General features: G+C 34.7%; 1 protein-coding gene across 2 annotated transcripts in view; it reads left to right on the plus strand.

Moving 5' to 3' along the window:
• The window catches only part of CRYL1 (crystallin lambda 1), a 175,911-nt gene that overhangs the window by 99,439 nt on the left and 54,489 nt on the right, over positions 1–21,983 (plus strand). For both annotated transcript variants that reach the window (XM_031960823.1, XM_031960824.1), the window contains exon 4: positions 6,023–6,184. In XM_031960823.1, coding sequence (XP_031816683.1) covers positions 6,023–6,184 — 162 coding nt within the window. The remainder of the gene's footprint in view (positions 1–6,022; positions 6,185–21,983) is intronic.

Genomic DNA, 21,983 nt, shown 5'->3' on the forward strand with positions numbered 1-21,983 from the left:
TTCATATCCTTTCACCATTTGTAATTGAAGAATAACTTTTATTCTTATAAATTTGATTCAGTTTTCTATGTATCTTAGAAATGAGCCTTTATCAGAGCTCTTAAATGTAAATTCCACCCCCCCCCCAGTTTTCTGTTTTCCTTTTAATTCCTTGCATCGATTTAGTTTGTATAGAACTTTTAAAATTAATATAATCAAAATTATCCATTTTGCATTCCATAATGTTCTCTAGTTCATCTTTGGCTATAAATTTCTTCCTTCTCCACAGATCTGAGAGGTAAACTATCCATTGTTCTCTTAATTCACTTATAGTATCATACTTTATGTTTAAATCATGAAGCCATTTTGACATCTTGGTATAGGATGTTAGGTGTTCATTAGTTCTTAGTTTCTGCCATACCATTTTTCAATTTTCCCAGAAATTTTTGTTAAATAACAAGTTCTTATCTCAGAAGTTGAAGTCTTTGGGTTTATTAGACACTAGATTACTATAGTCATTAACTATTGTGTCTTGTAAAGCTAACCTATTCCACTGATCCACTACTATATTTCTTAGACAATACCAAATGGTTTTGATGACTATTGCTTTATAATATAATTTTAGGTCTGATACATCTATGCTACTTTGCATTTTTTCGTTAATTCTCTTGAAATTCTTGACCTTTTGTTTTTTCCACATGGGAATTTTGATATTTTTCTAGCTTTCTAAATTAATTTCCTGGCAGTTAGATTGGTATGGCACTGAATAAGTAAATTAATTTAGGTACAATGATCATTTTTATTATATTAGCTTGGCCTATCCATAAGCACTTGATATTCTTTCAATTGTTTAGATCTAATTTTATTTGTGTGAAAAGTGTTTTGTAATTGTGTTCATATAGTTCTTCCTGACTTTGTCTTGGCAGGTAAATTCCCAAATATTTTATAGTGTATACAGTTATTTTAAATGGAATTTCTCTATCTCTTTCTGCTGGATTTTGTTGGTAACATATAGAAATGCTGATGATTTATGTGGATTTATTTTGTATTCTGCAACTTTGCAAAAGTTCCTAGTAGTTTTTTAGTTGATTCTCTAGGATTCTCTAATTATACCATTATGTCACATGCAAAGAGTGATAATTTTGTTTCCTCATTACCCTCTCTAATTTCTTCAATTTCTTTTTCTTCTCTTAATTGCTAGAGTTAACATTTCTAATATAAGACTGAATGGTAATGGGCAACCTTGTTTCACTCCCGATGGAATAGCTTTTAAAGTGAAGTTTATTTCCATTTCCACATTAAAAAGGAAGAAAGATCTTCTGCAATTACCAATAAATTGAGCCCTTTTTTCTTCTTCATTGCTTTTTCCCCTCCAAAAATGTCAGATGGGGAGCTTCTTTAGAAGTCTTAACTTTAGATATAAAGTACTTTATGAGTACATTCATAAAATTTCTCATGTAAACAGTACTGGACACTGAAGGTTTCTATGATTCTGTTTTAGTTAGCAAAAAGGTTGCTTTTTAAAGAAAGGAATTTGAATTGTTAAAATATCACAATGATTTGAAAACTGCAGGTGCAGTCATAATATTCGCAATGTAGAATTTATTTGCTTTGGAAAATGTAAATGAAATCGTTGAATTTATCAAGGAGTTGCTTTAGAAGAAAATGCTTGCCTAGCTCCCTTTTTTCCAAGGGGTTTATTCTGGAAAGCTGACAAACTGGCATGCAACTGACTCTTCCAGTTAGATGCTCTTGAGGTTGGATTAAATTGAAAGTCAAGTGTGATACTTCCGGTAGATGCTGGAATCTTGGACAACAGTTTGATTTTTGTAGTCATGGCTTTTCAGAAGAATATGGCCGTGAGACTTTAAAATGTCCAGATTGGATTCCTACCTGGGTTGCAGTGTTCTTTTTATAAGAGAGCATGGTTATTGTGGAGATTTGGAGCTGTTTTAACTCCTCATTGTTTGATGTTCATTTTTCTCAGGGCAAACAATAGTTGCAGAATTCTCTTATTTTGTTATCAGCATTAAGTGATGAAATTCCTGATTTATAGTATTTCAGTCTTGCTTTCCCCATCTCTGTACTTTAGGGAGTCAGTATCCCTTGTTTGAGAAAATGATTCCAAGCTTGACATGGACAGAGACATTATTGCTCTGGTCCAACAAATCGAATACAATTGGGCCACTATAAAAGATACTTCAAGCAAATGTGCCATTTAAAAACCTTACATAATCATAGCAGGTTTGGGTTTCCTACTTTCCAAGTTTTCTTACCTCTTTGATTATCATAGGATCTGAAGAAAGGCATAGAATTTCAGGGGGAGAATCTGTAGGGCATGCGACAATAAGGCTATTCATTCATGGCTCCTCTTTTATTAGCTCTTGCAGTATCTGCATCATTCCTAGTCTCTGGCTTTGCTAAAAGAATCTATTTAAACTCAACCCAACTCACAAACTTAACTGATCCAGGATTTACTCAATACAACTAGGCAGTTACTGTAGCTTTTTTCTGATAAGGAGATTTAATACAATGGGCTTTACAGTTCTTAAATGACTCCACTTTTTTCTATCTTTGCAACGTGGTACTTTTCTGACCTTTTGTTCTTAGTAAAATTCCTGCATAGTTTGTGATATTTAAAAAAAAAAAAGTATACACAAACACAACATCAACTCCCCACCCTGTGGAGTAAAAGTTTTAACTCCTGTAGATCAAATGCAAGTGGAATTTATGCCTCCTGATGGATATTTACACAGCTGATTTAAGTGTACAGCAGAGCCTCTGGACAATATTAAATCTAAATAGAAACCTTCTTTTTAGGGGGTATTGCTGACAAAAAGAATAAGAGAGTGGACACTGATTTAACTTTCTAGTGCTAATTGGAAGTTCTATTCATCTAACAAAATGAACAATTTATAGTAGTTTACCTAAGATGAAACTATTCAGGAAGAGTTTGAGAATCACTGTGTGGGTGAGAATCATTGTGTGGGCAAAAAGATAAGCACAAAGAAGTGGTCACTATGTGCATCTACCTTCCCTTCCATCCAGTGACTAGATTGAGATCCCAAGTGGCTTGGAATGATCCCAACCTGTTTAGTCAGCAGAATCTTTTGGTACAGAATTCTCAATGGCAAATCCAGGAGTATCTAGCCTTGTTTCTGTACTTTAGAGTTGTGGTTCTCTTCTCTTCAGTTGCAGCACTTGAGGGAGGAGCCAATGGCATTACATCAAGAGATCATTTTCATTAAATGACTTTGTATAATAAATAAACATTTTCAACAGACTGTTGTTACTGTTTTAAAAATATGCATATAGTTTAGTTGAGCTTATTATTAATTCCAATAATAAAAATAGTGGTAGCTAGGATTTTTATGGGGCAGCTAGGTAGCACAATGGGTAGACTACTGGACCTGAAGTCAGGAAGATTTATCTTCCTGAATTAAAAACTGGACTCAGACATTTACTAGCAGTGTGACCTTGGACAAGTCACTTTACTCTGCCTAAGTTTTTTTATCTATAAAATGAACTGGAGAAAGAGCTGGCAAGCCCCTTTAATTTATTTGCCAAGAAAACCCCAGATATGTCTCACAAAAGTAAGACATAACTGAAAATGACTGAACCCAACATTTGTATAGCATTTTAAAGTTTATAAAGCATTTTATACATATTATCTCATTTAGTCCTCAGGGCTAACCAGTGCTATTGTTATCACAATTTTCAGATATAAGAGATCACATAACTAGAAGGTATCTGAGCAATATTTAAACCTGGGTTTCCATGGCTAAGGAAATATTTACTTAACATTCTTAATTTTTTCTCATGCATTTTTTGAATCAGTAGATTCAAATAAGCATATTTACCATCATATCAAGGTCAAAAAAACCTTTTTGTTGTACTCAAAAATATTTGGAACTATGGTTCAGATTGTCCCTATAAGCATCTCTGCCTCCTCAGTCTCTCCCCATTTATTGCCTACAAAAACACCTATGTCTTTTCCATCCTTAAAAAATCATCAGTTCAGTTTTATTATCCTGTCTCTTCTGCTGTCTATAATCATTGCTGCTATTTCTTTTCTCACTGACTCATTTTTCAATCCTATGCAGTCTAGCTTCTGGACTGATCACTCAATTGACACTGCTCTCTCCAAAATTATCATTGCTCTCTTAGCTGACAAATCTAAAATCCTTTTCCAAATCATACTTTCTGAACTCTCTGCAGCCTTTGCCACTACTAACCATGTTCTCCTCCTAGATAATCTCTCTTCATTGTGTTTTCATGATACTCCTCTCTCATGATACGGTACTGTTCTATCTGACCTCTGGTTGTTCCTTGATATTATATTACTTAAGTATTGGTGTTCTCCAAGGCTCTGCCCTTTACCTTCTTGTCTTTCCTCTCTGTATTTATTACATGACTTTATCAGCTCCCAAACATTTGATTACCATGTCTGTACACATGATTCTCAGATCTATTTATCTTGTCCTCATCTTTCTCCCGAGCTCCAGGAAGGCATTACCATTTGTCTGTTGGACCTGGTAAACTGGATATATGGTAGACATTTAAAACTCAACAAATCTAAAACAACTCATTTTGTTCTCCCACAATTCTCAAAATGTATCCCTTTCTAATGAATTTCCTTATTATAATCCTCCCAGTTTCCCAGCTTCATAACCTTGGTAATCTCCCCTATTCCTAACTCTCTCCCCCATATCTCCAATCTTGTTTTTCAAACAGTAACTTCAGTCTGCAGAAAATGTTTATTTATTATACAAAGTCATTTAATGAAAATGATCTCTTGATATAATGCCATTGACTCCTCCCTAAAGTACTGCAACTAAAAAGAAGGGAACCACCACTCTAAAGTACAGAAACAAGGCTGGATCCTCCTGGATTTGCCATTGAGAATTCTGTATCAAAAGGTTCTGCTGACTAAACAGGTGGGGTCATTCCAAGACACTTGGGATCTCAATCTAGTCACTGAATGGAAGGGAAGGTAGATGCACACCGTGACCACTTCAAATCTTTTTTTATTCCTTCATAGCATCTCTTGACTCTGTCCCCTTCTGTCTACTCTCATGCCATTGTCCTCATTTAAACACTCATCACTTAGATTATTGCCTCCTAATTGGTTTCTTTGGTTTAAGTCTCTACTTATTCCAATCCATTCTCCATACAATCACCAAAATAATAATTTTTTTCTAATATCCAGCTCTTTCCATGTCACTGTCCTTAGTATCTCTAGGTACAAATATAAACTTTTAAATTTTGCTCTTAAAGTTCTTTCCAATTTAACTTTTCAGTCTTATTACAGTCTTGCCTCCCTTCTCTCGCTAGGTAGTCCCAGGAATGGGCTTCATTAATGTACTCCTACACACCCATATCCAGTTTCCATGTTTTTGTACTGGTTGTCTTTCATACCTGAAATGAACTCCCCCTTTGCCTCTGCCTCTGAGAATGCAGATTTCTGTTAATAGTTCAGACACTATCTTCTAACTTCTTTTCTGATTCATTACCCTCTGTCTCCTTCTGCTTCCCTATCTTTTATGTGTTATTGATTGGATAAATACCATAGGTGAATTATACACATATCATCTAATAAAATGGGTATGAACTACTTAATTTTCGTCTTTGTATCTTGATTTTTAAGTTGTAGATATGTCATGTACCATTTTGGGTAGCATATAAAGAAGGCTCTTTGGAAATTATGTGATGTAAAATATATTCTAATTCTATGTTATTATTTTCCTGTAAAAATCAGCTCTTTAGCTTGTTAGGGCAGGCCAACTGCTTTAAACAAAGAAAAAGTAAATGTTTAAGAACACTATGTTTGCAGCAGTTTGCTTGCCTGAGGTATGTAGCCTGTCTATAAATCACACCTCCCAACTGGCTTGGCAGACTTCTGGTAGAAGGTGCTGGCAATTTTTGTGGATTTTATATTATTTCCTTTTTGGAACAAATCCAACTAAGAAATGCTCCTGTGAAGTTAATGAGAAGTATACTCATCATTAATAGTAATTATAAATCTGTCTCCCATTGTTTTCAGGAATGCACTCCCGAAAATCTTGATTTGAAAAAGAAGGTTTTTTCTCAATTAGACCTTATTGTTGATGATAAAGTCATCTTGAGCAGCTCCAGTTCCTGCCTTTTGCCTTCAAAGATGTTTGTGGGTTTGAAGCATGTAAAACAATGCATTGTGGCTCATCCTGTGAGTACCTAAACATGTTTTGATTTCTTTCTTTATTATTTCTTTTGTTAATTTCCTTACCAATTCACTAAGATTTTTTCCAAGAAGTAGTTTTATATTCTACATATGAGATAGGTAAAAGTCTGAATCAATGTTTATGTTGCAATAGGTTTGATATATGTGACACAAATTTACCTATTGTCTATGCCTAAATAATCATTCAGATTGTTTCAAAACAGTTTTTAAGTTAACATAAAAGCAATACATCTGCAGGAATCATTATTATCAAATTTTCTCTTCTTTTTATTAAGTTCTACAAATAGACATTATGCCTAGGTAATAAAAGGGGCAGTTGTGTGGTGCAGTGAATAGAGTGCTAGACTTGGAATTGGGAAGATTTCATGAGCTGGAGAAAGAAATGGCAGGCTACTTTAGTATCTTTGGCAGGAAACCCCCCAAAGGGTCATGAAGAATCAGATATGACTGAAAATGACTAAACAACAATAAATATAAATGTAAAAAAATCAGTTTTTAGACCATCTCTAAATATTAACTGTTAGTACTCTAATTCTGACACTTTTATCCAAAGACCAGTGACCCACAAGTAAGCCTACACTGAATTAACTGGATTACAATCAATTTAGGCATTGCCACCATAAGCTAAACAAAAAGACTAAAGAAAATTATAACTAAATGGAAGGAATGGGTAATACCTTATCAAGAAATAAATGAAGGAATGGATAGAGTTTTACCATGCATACAAAGACAAAAAGAAATATGAAATTTGGTTATCTTGTCTTGCAAAGCTCAGGATAAGCATTTAAAAAAAAGACCACCATGAAATTTCTTGTAACTTCTATATCAACATCTGTTTGAGAAGCTCAAAAATAACTGAATAATAGCCTTCAAATTAAATCAATTTATATTTTACTACTTAATAACTTCTCTGCCAAAGTGGGCAGAGGAGGACAGCAAAAAAAAATGTTCAAAAACATGATTTAGATCAGAGACCAAAGGCTTGTTGATTACATAAAAGGCTCAAGTATATGTATTATGAATATGTTCTTCAAGAAGAGAGTTGAAAAATGTGGGAAACATCAAATAAAGTCACACATAAAAATGAAACTAATTATATTCTAAGAAAAAAAAACCCTAGTTACTAATAGAATCATTTCTGAATCACCAATTTGTATATAATCAGACCATCAACTTGTTAAAGGTAAAAATCAGTGCCAAAGTAGAAAAATGAATAAAAATGGAAAGATAAAACATTTAATGTAATCTATTTAAACAGTTGCCGACTTCAAAAAAAAAAAAAAAAAAAAAAGGAAAAGTGAATAAAAGAACAGACATTGACACAGGTCATCATCATTTCCTAAAGAATTTAAACCAGTATAACCAATTAACACAATGATGAGATGAGCAAATTTTGAAAAGTCTTTTAGTGAATGAACCCTTGATCTCCTTTTCAAGAGAACAACATGGCAATTAAGTACAACATTGGTTTAGTGTAAAGTCATTTGTAAAATTTTATAAAAGATGATGATGGAAAGTTGTAGAGGGTCACAAACAGTGGAGGAACTCTGGGTAAGGTATAAGACCCTTCAGCCCAGAGGGAACCTGCTATCAGTGTCTGGTTTGGTTCCCTATTTCTCCTAAGACCTTTCAGCCTTCCTGAGGAATCGGGGCAGTGACAACCTGTGTTGTGATTGAAGCAGAGTGATATCAGGTGGAAGAGTGATACCAGGTGGCAAACTACATACAATGGCAAGTTGTTTATGTGCTCCCACATGTGCAGTATATACTGGGTGCATGCTCAGTATATTTGTTACATAAGGATATGAGGGCATAAAAAGGGGAAAGTCCTCGGAATAAACGGACTCCATATTTCCACTATCCTCAGGAGTCCTGCCACATCACTTTTCCACTAAGATAGTATATTTTAATCACCCTGGTATGGGGGCTCTAGAAAGCACGGTACTGTCACCCCAACTTGGGAGCTCTAGAAAGCAGCACACAACAGAAAGTCATGAGCAGTATTGACTTGTAAAATATCAAGAAGAAGAAGGGGAAAATGAATTTACAAGAAGCAAGATGAGAGACTCAGTTAAGCCAGATGAACCCATATATAAGTATTTGGGGATGACATTGAAAGGAAGACAACAGAAAAATTAAAAAATGGAAAAGATTTGCTAAGACTTTTATAACAAACTTTTTTTTGGTCAATGATAGCTTGTCTACTATATTTAGATATTAACATTATAATCCTTAATATGTTGTACAAAAAAGAAGAAATGTCACTTAAAAAAAAAACCCAAATAAGGAAAACATCAAAATCAGACCAAGTATACACAGAGAAAGTTAGTGGTGAAAATGGCACAGTTTTGAGGTATTAAGGTATTGATTGTCAGGATTACTGAAAGAACACCAAACACCTTTTTTTGGTAATTATATTCTTTTTTGTTTTTAATTTCCCAGTTACACGTAAAAATAACATTTTTTTGTTTATACACGTACATTCATTTAAAAAAAAAAAAACGTATTTCCCTATGAATCTTGTTGGGAGAGAAAAATCAGAACAAAAGTGAAAAACCAAAAGAAAAAAAAAAACAGAAGAAAAAGTTAACACAGTATCTGTTGATTTACATTCAGTCTCCATAGTTTTCTCTCTGAATGAAGATGGTGTTTTCCATCCATAGTTTATTAGGGTTGCCTTGGATCACTCAACTGCTGAAAAGAACCAAGTGATCATTGAATAATCTTGGTGTTGCTGTATATAATGTTTTCTTGCCTTGTTTCACTCAGCATCAGTTCAAGTAAATCTTTCCAGGCCTTTCTAAAATCAGCCTGTTCATTATTTTTTATAGAACAATAATATTCCATTACTTTCATATACCACAACTTATTCAGCTATTCTCCAATTGATGGCCATCTACTCATTTTCCAGTTCTTTGCCATCACAAAAAGAGCTGCTACAAACATTTTTGCACATATAGGTCCTTTTCCCTTTTTTATGATTTCTTTGAGATACAAAATCAATAGCAGCATAGCTGGATCAAAGGGTATGCACAGTTTTATAGTTCTTTGGGCATAAGAACACAACCACTTTGGAAAAAACTTCTAAAACCTTATTGTTATCCAAAAAAAAAAAAAAAAAAAAAAGACAACTGGGGAAATAGTAACAATCCTTAATCCATGTACCTGTTTTCTTTCCTCCACACCATCTTTATGAAAATAATTTTCATGCAGCTATTAGCATTTTTGAACTACTGTAGAGGGCTGAAACTTGAGTCGTTGCACTGAGGTTGGTTTAAGCACTTAGGGCTAATTATCAATTGGACAATACTCTATGAGCATGTGCTTGGGGAATGGCTCTTCCCACTATCCTGTGCTGGCCTCAATGTATTCAGAGGATTGTAGAAGGGACTAGGGGTTGGAGTAAGACTAGCCAGAGTCACATTGACGGTGAATGAGGAAGGAGGAGGTTGCGGAGATCCTGCTTTTATCCCCTTCACTTCTATCCCTAAAGACCAAGAATAAAGAATAAGGAGTTTTGCTTATCCTGACTCCGGCTGATTCTAAGGTATCCTGGGTACTAATGTGGTCTTCACAAAATACCTTTGAGAGGGAATAGATAGGCTTTTATAAAATATTTTATAGCAGACCACATCTTTACTATCATAACTAACTGAAAAATACAATGAATGTTAGGCTCTATTATTTATTGTTCGTTGATTTTACAAAAATAGCATTAGAGGACAAAGTTAAATTAGATGAGTCTTTGAAAAATAACATAGTTTTGGTTAACAATTTTCTGATTATTAATATCAACCAAGGCATAAAGCATATGTATATTTGCCAAAGATGTTTGCCATGGTCCTTGAGGATTTTTAGTGAAGAATCCAAATGAAAGAGGGATTACCTATACATAAGAAGTCTTTAACTATTTGTTTGTCATGGAGGCTATTAGCTGTCCCTTGAAGCCTATAGACCTCTTTTTCATAATAATGTTTTTAAATGCATAAAGTAAAATGCATAAAATTACAAAAGGATTGCAATTATTTTGAAATGCATTTATCCAATGAAAAACTCTTTCTATAGATGGTGTGGCCCTCCAAATGCTTCTGTTTGCAAATGGCATTAGTTTGATCTCATTAATTCATGTCAAAAGAGTTTTAGCTTATTTATACACATAGGAGAACTAAGAGGATGAAGAATGGCTTTTATTTAGGTTATAATATGCAGATCCAAAATAGTATGCTTCATTCACCAGACACTGCAGATGGGTAGTGAATTGTATCTAAAATTGAATAGTACAGAAATAAGCTAGATTTGAGAAATTGTGCAGTGTTCTAAATAATTCCAAGTTCTTTCTTGAAACAGACCTATTTTTATTTTGTTTTGCATATTGATAACTTTTGTTTTTACATAACCTCTATTTCTGAATATGTCCCTTCATCTGTCATACCCAGCAAACTCTTCCTTAGAACAAAGACTAAAAACTGAACAATTCAGTAAAATTAACCAGCTGATCAGCTAAGGCTGTGTAGTGTTTCATATCCAGAAGTGAAGTTTTTTTGTCTCTACCTCAGGGCCATGCTTGAACATTTATTATTATCTGGCATTCAGCATTTTTTGTATCAGTTCATATAAATCTTACCAGGGTTCTCTGAATTCTTCCTATTTATAACTTCTTATGGTTCAGGAACATTCCCTTATATTTGCATGCCAAAATTTGCTTAACCTTTCCCCAATCAATGGGTATTTATTTATTTATTTTTATTTAATAGCCTTTTATTTACAGGATATGTGCATGGGTAACTTTACAGCATTAACAATTGCCAAACCTCTTGTTCCCAATTTTTTACCTCTTACCCCCCCCCACCCCCTCCCCTAGATGGCAGGATGATCAGTAGATATTAAATATATTAAAATATAAATTAGATACACAATAAGTATACATGACCAAAACGTTATTTTGCTGTACAAAAAGAATCAGACTCTGAAATATTGTACAATTAGCTTGTGAAGGAAATTAAAAATGCAGGTGGGCATAAATATAGGGATTGGAATTCAATGTAATGGTTTTAGTCATCTCCCAGAGTTCTTTTCTGGCATAGCTGGTTCATTTCATTACTGCTCCATTGGAAATGATTTGGTTGATCTCGTTGCTGAGGATGGCCTGGTCCATCAGAACTGGTCATCATATAGTATTGTTGTTGAAGTATATAATGATCTCCTGGTCCTGCTCATTTCACTCAGCATCAGTTCATGTAAGTCTCTCCAGGCCTTTCTGAAATCATCCTGTTGGTCATTTCTTACAGAACAGTAATATTCCATAATATTCATATACCACAATTTATTCAGCCATTCTCCAACTGATGGACATCCACTCAGTTTCCAGTTTCTAGCCACTACAAAGAGGGCTGCCACAAACATTCGTGCACATACAGGTCCCTTTCCCTTCTTTATAATCTCTTTGGGATATAATCCCAGTAGTAACACTGCTGGATCAACGGGTATGCACAATTTGATAACTTTTTGAGCATAGTTCCAAACTACTCTCCAAAATGGTTGGATTCAGCTATGCCCAGAAAAAGAATTCTGGGAGATGACTAAAAACCATTACATTGAATTCCCAATCCCTATATTTATGCACACCTGCATTTTTGATTTCCTTCACAAGCTAATTGTACAATATTTCAGAGTCTGATTCTTTTTGTACAGCAAAATAACGTTTTGGTCATGTATACTTATTGTGTATCTAATTTATATTTTAATATATTTAACATCTACTGGTCATCCTGCCATCTAGGGGAGGGAGTGGGGGGGGTAAGAGGTGAAAAATTGGAACAAGAAGTTTGGCAATTGTTAATGCTGTAATGTTACCCATGCATATATCCTGTAAATAAAAGGCTACTAAATAAAAAAAAAAATGGTTGGATTCGTTCACAACTCCACCAACAATGCATCAATGTCCCAGTTTTCCCACATCCCCTCCAACAATCATCATTATTTTTTCCTGTCATCTTAGCCAATCTGACAGGTGTGTAGTGGTATCTTAGAGTTGTCTTAATTTGCATTTCTCTGATTAATAATGACTTGGAGCATCTTTTCATATGACTAGAAATAGTTTCAATTTCTTCATCTGAGAATTGTCTGTTCATATCCTTTGACCATTTTTCAATTGGAGAATGGCTTGATTTTTTATAAATTAGAGTTAATTCTCTATATATTTTGGAAATGAGGCCTTTATCAGAACCTTTGACTGTAAAAATATTTTCCCAGTTTTCAATGGGTATTTATTTTGTCTTCAGGTTTTTACTTCCTCTTTTCTCCCATTCCCCAATACTGCTCTGAATATTTTGATAAGACCCATCTTTTTAACACCAGTTTTATTCTGGTCATGCTGTATGACTGTGAAAAGTGGAATGCCATAGTTTCTGAGGAACTAAAATTACAGGTCATTCAAAAGATAATGAAAAGGAATGTGGGGTGGGTATGAGTGGGCTGCAACATATCAACCAACAATTGAACAGGAGAAATAGTGAAAAGGATATCATTAGAAAGATTGATTTCCCAGGAAAGGAAATTGACTCGCCAAAGCAAGAATGAATAATGGATATAACTCCTGTGAACATCATTGTTTCTACATAATATTGAAAGATCTAGAATAAGACCCCCAGTGATTGGGTGACTTTATAAAAAGCTATGGATGAGAGTTGCATAGGATGAAAAGAAATGGATGAATGGTGATTTGTTCTATCTGAGGAACTTTCTCATTGATCTTTGGAAAATTTGGTTATAGATCCATGGAAAAGATGAAGCAATTATGTGAGAGTCAACTCTGGGCTTTCTTTTGTTTTAATTTGGAGAAAGAAATAATTCTACTTAAGTCTTTTTCTACCCATATAAAGGTACCAATAAACCTAGCATCTGTATTCTTAAATAAAACATTTTTTGCCTGTGCTTTAATTAATGATGTTATTGCAAGGTGTAATCTATTGTTTATAACTCAGTTGCTATCTCAAATGTTTGAGATGTGACTATAAAGTGAAGAGATTGAGTTTGCCTACACAAGAATAGCATAAACCCATAGTTCCATCATATAGTTTGATAACTTCTCAAAGGCATTCTAAATGTTCTTCCAAGCATATCCTGAAAGAATATCTCAGGAACATCTCTTTCCATTGCCATTCAGTGTTCTTGAAAGGTGGCCAAAATTATTAGTGTCTGAAGACATCTAGAACCATCCATCAAGTAATTAGATTGTCTTCATTTACTATGCTTCCGTACTAGATGTAAATCAATGATCTCACATCTGAACATTTCCAGTTCCAAAAATTGTCAGCTCATTTTCAAATCTGTATGAGGTCACATAATTAATTAAAAGTGTTAGACATTTCCCAGACAGGTTAATTTAATAAACCTTCTACCTTGTGACATGCTTTTTTTTTTTTTTTTTTTTTACCTACACCCTTCCTTCTCCCATTGAAATGGAGCCAAAATTTCAATGATCTGTGCTAATAGCACAGGAATAGCCAAACAGCATCAAATGAATCTCTAATTAATTCAGGAATTCATTTTGACAATTAATTTCAGACTCAAATTTAGAAAAAAAATGAAATTTTATCAATATCTTTTTTTAAAAAAATGACCTCTTATTTATTTATTTATTTCCCTCCAAGAAAGAAAGCTATCCTTTAAAGCAAAGAATTAAAAAAAAGGCAGAAAAAACACTTTGACAAAACTAACAAACACATTGAGAAAAATCTGATATATATAATATTCTGCTCCTACTGTCTCTTACCTCTATAAAAAGTGAGCAGAAGTGCTTTTTGATATCTTTCTTTTAAGTTCAAATTAGATTTTTTCTTTTTTTAAAAGTCATGCTTAATATATAAGCTAACAAAAATGATTCCAACTTACCTTTTCCATGTTATTTCATAGATCTTCTCAAGTAGTCTACAGGTTCATATAATCCATTCAAATCCAATATTGTTAAATTTGTCTTATACTTACCTCCCTTTGCTCTATTTTTTTTTATTATTGCTTTTTATTTACAAATTATATGCATGGGTAATTTTATAGCATTGACAATTGCCAAACCTTTTGTTCCAATTTTTCCCCTCTTTCCCCCCCCCCATTCCCTCCCCCCAGTGGCAAATTGACCAGTACATGTTAAGTATGTTAAAGTATAAATGAAATACAATATAAGCATACATGTCCTAACAGTTATTTTGCTGTACAAAAAGAATTGGACTTTAAAATAGTGTACAATTAACCTGTGAAGGAAATCAAAAATGCGGATGGACAAAAATATAGGGATTGGGAATTCTATGTCATGGTTCATAGTCGTCTCCCAGAGTTCTTTCGCTGGGTGTAGCTGGTTCAGTTCATTCCTGCTCTATTGGAACTAATTTGGTTCATCTCATTGCTAAAGATGACCAGGTCCATCATAACTGATCATCATATAGTATTGTTGTTGAAATATATCTCCTGGTCCTGCTCATTTCACTCAGCATCAGTTCATGTAACTCTCTCCAGGCCTTTCGGAAATCCTCCTGCTGGTCATTTCTTACAGAATAATAATATTCCATAATATTCATATACCACAATTTATTCAGCCATTCTCCAATTGATGGGCATCCATTCAGTTTCCAGTTTCTGGCTACTATAAAGAGACCTGCCACAAACATTCTTGCACATATAGGTCTCTTTCCCTTCTTTAAGATTTCTTTGGGATATAAGCCCAGTAGAAACACTGCTGGATCAAAGGGTATCCTTTGCTCTATTTAAAAAACAAAAACAAAAATCTGGGTTAACCTTTGTACTCTTCTCCCATTTCCATCTCTGTCTGTTGACACCATGCCTGTTTTTGAAGACTCAGCCTAAATACTACCTTTTTCATTAATTTTGATGCTATTGTTCAGTCATTTTCAGTTACATCTTACTCTTTGTGACCCCATTTGGAGTTTTCTTGGCAGAGATTCTGGAATAGTTTTACTATATTTTCTACTCAGGCTCATTTTACATATGAAGAAACTGAGGCTTATAAGGTTAAGTGATTTGCTTAGGGTCACACAGCTAGGAAATGTCTGAGGCTGGATTTGAATTCAGAAAAATGAGTCTTCCTAATTTCAGGTCTTATACTCAATCCACTACTCTATCTTGCTATACCACTACTAGATTGAAAATACATTGAAAACAATGATTATCTTATTTATCTTTGTAATAAGACAAACACTCTAGCAATTAACCTAGTTCAGCCACACATAGAAATCACTGAATAAGTGTTGAATGAATGAATGAATAGGTTTCTTTTCTTCCTTGACCCATCTCTCTGTACAGTTGCTCAATGATCAATAGTCAATGAAGTGACTAAAAAGCAAATTTCAAGTAGTTAGATATGGAAAAGCCTAGATAATCCCATTTGAACTGAATAAGCTAGCTCTGAGTAATCACTCTTTTTGAGGAACTACAGTAATTTGTGCCCATTCCTTCTAGACCCAAATGGCAGAGCTCAGGCAAATCAGCTAACACCCTATTCCTTATACCAGGCTTAAATCATTAGTGATTCTGTGCACTGGCAAGGAAATAGGTTATAGTGAAAAGAGAATCTAAGCCATTGAAAGGTTTTGACAGAAATTAATGTTTAGTACATAAGATGAGAAAGTACTACCTCCTCCTTCCCTTCCTCCCTCCCCAACCCCCCAGCCCATGCACCTGAGTCAAAGATCTCAACATAAAAATGTTAATTCTTGGACACCATTTTTTTTGAAGGATCCTTTATCTTTACTCCAAGCATACCATTTTCCAATAATGACTGAAATAAAGTTGTATAGAGTAAGGTTTCTTGAACTTTTTCCACTTGTGACTCCTTTTTTGCCTAAGAAATTTTTATGTGACTCTAGGTATATGGGTATATAAAATAGGTATACAAATTAAACATTTGCTGATAATAAATCATAATTTCAAAAGTCCCACCTTCTATTATGTGATTCCCATATGTGGTTGCAATCCACAGTTTAAGAACCCTTGGTATAGAGAGATCCACCACCTAAAAAATGAACTGACATAAAGCCTTAAAATATGTTTGATAGGAAAACTCAGGGAAATGACAGGAACTATAAACATTGATAGTTGATAACCACAGAGTGGTGAACAGAATTTTGCTTATTCTCAACCATACTCTAAACTATCAGTATTATCCCCAATTTTTTCTTTCCTTTCAGTTTATTTTATCACTGCATTAGAGTAGACAAGACTTTAAAGATCACCTGCTCTAACACACTAATTTTTTATAAATCAACAAACATTTATTAAATTATAAGACTTAGTAGGCAAAAACAGTCTCTGCTTTCAAAGAACTTATGTTCTTATGGGAGAGATAACATTCATCAGAATATATTTATCTTATAAGAACAAACAAGAAAAATACATAGTGCTTGGAGTAACTGAGGAAATCATTTTATATTTATATAGTGTTTTAAGTAAAGTGTTCGTGTTATTTCTTTGATCCTTATATAAGACACCCTATTTCCTGACTGTATTTTCAAGGCTTTCCCCTATATTTGTAATTCCCTCCCTCTTCACCTCTTCCTCCTGGTTTTCTTTAATTCTCAGTTAAAATTCTACTCTTCTGAATTCTCTTAATACTAGTATCTTTCCTTTGAAATCTTCTCCAATTTATTCAGCACATATCTTGTTTATACATAGTTGTACGTTATTTCCCTCATTATATTGTAAACTTCTTGAAGGCAGGGTGTACTTTTAGCTTCACATCCTTAGTAATGAGCACAGTGCATGGCATATAGTAGACACTTAATAAATGTTTGTTTACTCTATTTGACTCACAGCAAGCCTGAGAGGTGGAGCTGTCATTATTCCCCATTTTTTGGAAGAGGATTATTGAGGCCAGGAAAGGTTAAATAATTTGTCCAGGATCATACACTAGGATACACATACACATACCTGAAGTGACATATGACTTCAAGTCCTATTCTCCATCCACTAGGTCAGATTGCCTTCTTTTCTTATATTTGGAATCTCAAAAAATGATTTTGTGAGGTAAAGACCATAGGTAGTACATATAGGAAGGGGTAAATCCAGTGATACATTTTCTAAATTGAAGGACAGCTAGTCTTACTGTTTAACCCACTTAAAATCCTACATTCACTATGAATAGACTTTTTAAAAAAAATTTAGTTACCCAGAGTAATTTTCATCAAAATCACTTTATCTGAATATACTACTATTATGACACACTGTAATTACCATGACAGTGACACAAAAATCACTTGTGCCAGGGTTTATGGGCAATAGAAATGCTTAACTTATGCACTTGATGTATATTCATTTGTATGTCTTTGTATGCTCTTTGTGTGTAGCTGTATTCCCATTGTCTGTAGATGATTGTAAACTCCTATAGTTAGGAATATTTTCAAAAATATATCTTGTTATCTCCTTGTTTAGCTAAATACCATGTGCCCATGAGTGCCTACTAAATGTTATTTAGTGTTAGATTATTAATGATTGCTAAACAATGTTAAAATTATCCAGTTGTATAAAGACCTCCTCTCCCCTTTTTTGTTTTTAATTGTGTGTGCATTTTATGTGAGATAGTGTTGTATAATGAAGGAATCCTAGATCTGGAGTCAGAACTGGATTTATAAGAATCTAATCCCTTCATTTTTGAAGATGGGGAAACTGAGGCCGAAGGATGGGGAGTGAAGTAATTTAATTCAAGATCACATAAGTAGCAAGTGCCAGAATCCATTATCTGAATTCAGGTCGTCTGACTCAATCCAGGACTGTTCCTCATTTCACCAGGATTTAAATTCCAGCCCTCTTCCTTACGACCTTTATGTCCTTAGACAAGTCAAGTCCCTTCTTTGAGGCTTGGCTTCTTCATCTCTGAGATCCCTTCCAGCTGTCAATCCTATGCTTACCTCTATGTTTCTTTCCCAGGAAACAGGTTTTAAAATAACCCCCTCGTCTCAGCAGCTTGAGGCCTTTCCACCCCCTTCTGGGTGGATATTTATGTGTGAATGAATTGTAAATTGTTGAAGCAGTCTTCTGGGAAAAGTAGCAGTCTGCCTTTCCTGGCTAGTTTAGTTTCATTGAATCTCAGCAGAGAGAAAATAAATGAACCCTGTGTCTTTAGTGCCCAGCATGATGGAGGTGGTCACATGATCCCTAGGCTCTCTTTCAGCTCCTGCCCAGAGACTTTTCATAGAGATGAATGAAAGAACATTGCATTTGTATAGCCTCGTTCAACCTGAGACCTCAAAGAGCTTCATAGACACTACAGTTTGTCTCTTGTGCATCTAGTGCCCAACTGCAGCACACACAGTTCTTTCAGGCCAGGAGTGGGGAGACCATCTTGTTGGATCTTTATCTGTACTACCTACTTTCCTTATTTATTTCTTTAAAAAAAGTTTCTTGAGTATAGATTAGAGACAGATTTTTCCCAGGATTCTCTAATAGCTTCTAGCAGTAAAGGGCCACAGCTCTTTCTCACCCCTGGGTTAAAACATGTAACTTCTTAAGCCTATTGAGTTAAAGAGTGTCATGTTTCAGAAAGTGCACGCATTCTTTTACTTTCTTACTGAACTCACTTGCTTTACTTATCTCCCCTCCCTTCTTTCTTTTCCCTAATATTAACTCTTCTCATTCTATTCTCATCTCTATTCTATTCTATTCTAGATTAAGTTGGTGGATATATTCTTAGCATTCTCACTGTGGATCAGCAATAGGGAATGGCATTCTTGTCTAGGCACCTAGGTACTATGAGAAGATGATTTTTCATTAATAACCAGGGACAACTCAGATTTGTTTTCAGTTTTTTTCAGCATGTCAGACTTCTGTAGTTTTAGGGAATACCAAACATAATGCTAAGAAAAGTACATTTACAGTAACCATACCTTTGATTGTGCCTTTTGTGTTGCAGAGTAAGCCTAATTGCCTAGAACTGATTAGAGATTCTAGAGAGCAAACCTTCCATGGAATAGTGCTTCTAAATCTGAGCCTTTGAGGGTACAAGGCACTAAAATATATTGTACCTTCTGTACAATACACAATTTAAAAAATGATAATGATACCTTTTGTTTTTTATTTAATCTTAATTTATTAATTCACTTAGTTTTAATTTATGATGTGGACAGCTAGGTGCATACTGGATAGAAACCAGGAAGTCATTTTCCTGATCTTATATTATCCTTTGACACTTACTACCTGTGTGATCCTGGGCAAGTCGCTTAACCTTGTTCACTTAAGTTTCTTCATCTGTAAAATGAGCTGAAGAAGGAGATGACAAACTACTCCATTATCTTTGCCAAGAAAACTCCAAATGGGGTTACAAAGAGATGAACACAATTGGAGTACTATCCCTCACCCTCGTCAAAGACTTGAGAAGGAAGTGCCTTCTTTTATCTATTCTTTGGAACCAAATGAATGTATTTTTTTTTTTTTTTGGAGTATGATAAATACAGCTCAAGACACCCCTGCTCTTGAAATACATGAGAGTAGAAAGAGCATTAGATTAGGAATCAAAAGATATGGCTGCATTCAAGCCCTAGGTTGACTGTTTATGAGCTATGTGATCATACTATGTATTAGCCAACTATGTGCTAGGGATTAAAAATACAAAGACTTAAATAAGTCTTTACCTTTCCAGGAACTGCATTCTATTGGAGTAAACAACATATAAAAGATAAGTAAACATAAAATATATACAAAGCATAATTAACAGTGGGTAGGGAACTTAGGACTAAAGGATATAGGAAAGGTCTAATGAAGAAGGTGGTCTGGAGAGATTTAAGCAAATCCTGTTTCTCCAGTTTCTCATCTATATCTTGTTTGTACATAATTGTTTTCATGTTGTCAATTCCATTAGACTGTTAGCTTTGCCAGAGGAGGAACTGTCGTTTATCTCTCTTTGTATGCCCGACTCTTAGCATAGTGCTTGGCACATAATAGGTGTTTAATAAATGCTGCTTCTTTATAACTGAAAGCATTTAACCTCTGTATGAGCATCATGAAGTTCTCTAAGACTATAAATTAAAAGCATGTTGCAATCCACATATGTAAATGAAGTTCTTATCTCAACTTTCCCCACAACTACAAAGATAGACTGTTCTGCTTCAGTTCATTGAATTTGGTATTCATAGTATTTCAATGAAGAAAAATATGCTTCAGCACTTAATGCTTATTGCATGTGGTTATTGTTTTAGTTGAGAAGTAGAGATGTAAGGTTGGTCTGATACATTGTCCAGTCCCCGTGGTTGCTGCTATTGCCATTAGCCATGGACAGCTCCTTCTCAGAGAAGGCAGTAGTGTGCAGAACGGTCAGGTTGGAGTCCATGATGCTAAGGTTGTGTATGTTGGCAAGCAGGTCTCAGGACAGTTCCTGCAGAATGATGTGCCTGCAGTGTATAGTCTTCCTGCTCCCAGAACATCAGTACTGGAAAGGACATGAGTATGAGTGCTCAGCAGGAGGAGAAACAGCAGAAGGAACAGCAGTGGTGGTGTGAACAGTAGGAGCCCAGGCAGAGGTGCTGATAGTGGTGATAGTGGACTCCTGGCAGTCCTAATCCTGGGGCATTGCCCAGAGTCCTGGGTTGTGGAGGGCTCAGGACAATCGCTTCTTCTTCTACATCCAGGTACCTTTTTCCTATCCCTGACCCCCATGGAAGGAAGCTTGGATTCCATGGGGTAAAGGGAGAGTATAAAGGTCTTGGTTCCTCTCAGAAAGTGAGTTGAGTCAAAAAAGGAGGAGCTCAGTTGGGTTGAATTGGGCTGAATTGTTTCTCTACCACTGGAAGTCCTACTTACCCCTTTGGGAAATTGTGAGGGCAGAATGTACTCCTTAAGGAAAAAATTCATTAAATACTTTTTTTTTTTTTTTTTTTTTGCCACTTGAGCCTTCTGGAACCAATTAATGACAAATGCTAAAGTATCACTGTACTTTGGGCAAATTATTCAACTATTCAAGGCCTCATTTTCCTGATCTGAAAAGTAGAAATAACACTATTTGAATTCTTTAGGATATTCTTATAGGGCAGCTGTGAGGAAAACGCTTTATTAATTGTAAAACTTTATTATTTTGTCCTCTATGAATGACTGTGATTTTTGGTTTTTCTGGTGCCCACTTTGAACATTTCATTTTCTCTGTATTCTTTCTTCTCAATTTTGTTAATTCCCAAGAAGCTAATCTAATTTTCTAAAATAATATTTAGCCTGGGATTGACTCAACTGAGGTAATAAAATCATTGGGCTATAACATTTATATTTTAAGCTAAGTTGGTAGTTAACTTTCTTGTTAACTAAATATTGTAATCCACTCCTACGTGAATTAGGAAATATTAAATTGTTATTGAAATAGCCTCCTTAGGGTTTTATTTCATCATCATGGTTGGAGGTAGGAGTAATCAGTTAGTATCTATAAGCAAACAGAATTCTCAGTTCCTCAGTAATTCTGTTTCTTAGCCTAAGATTTAAATGCTGTTTATTACTGAAGAATCTTGTATTGCCAACTATGAAACTATATTTATATACACATATTTTATATCTATATATAGATAGATATAGATATAGATTAGAAGGAACCTCTGAACTCATTTAATTCAACTCATGACTAAAAAGGAAAAGTGTCTACATCAAACCTGACAAGTAGTTTTCCAGGGTGGCTTAAACACTTTTGGTTATGAGGAACTCATTATCCTCCCAACTGAATGATTGCAGTTTCCCTGTCTCAGGTCTCTGTGTACCCTAATCCATCTTCCACTCAGGTGCCAAGAGGATTTTTCTCAAGTCTTAA

The sequence above is a fragment of the Sarcophilus harrisii genome, chromosome 3, assembly GCF_902635505.1.
Source record: "Sarcophilus harrisii chromosome 3, mSarHar1.11, whole genome shotgun sequence".
NCBI classification, from domain to species: domain Eukaryota; kingdom Metazoa; phylum Chordata; class Mammalia; order Dasyuromorphia; family Dasyuridae; genus Sarcophilus; species Sarcophilus harrisii.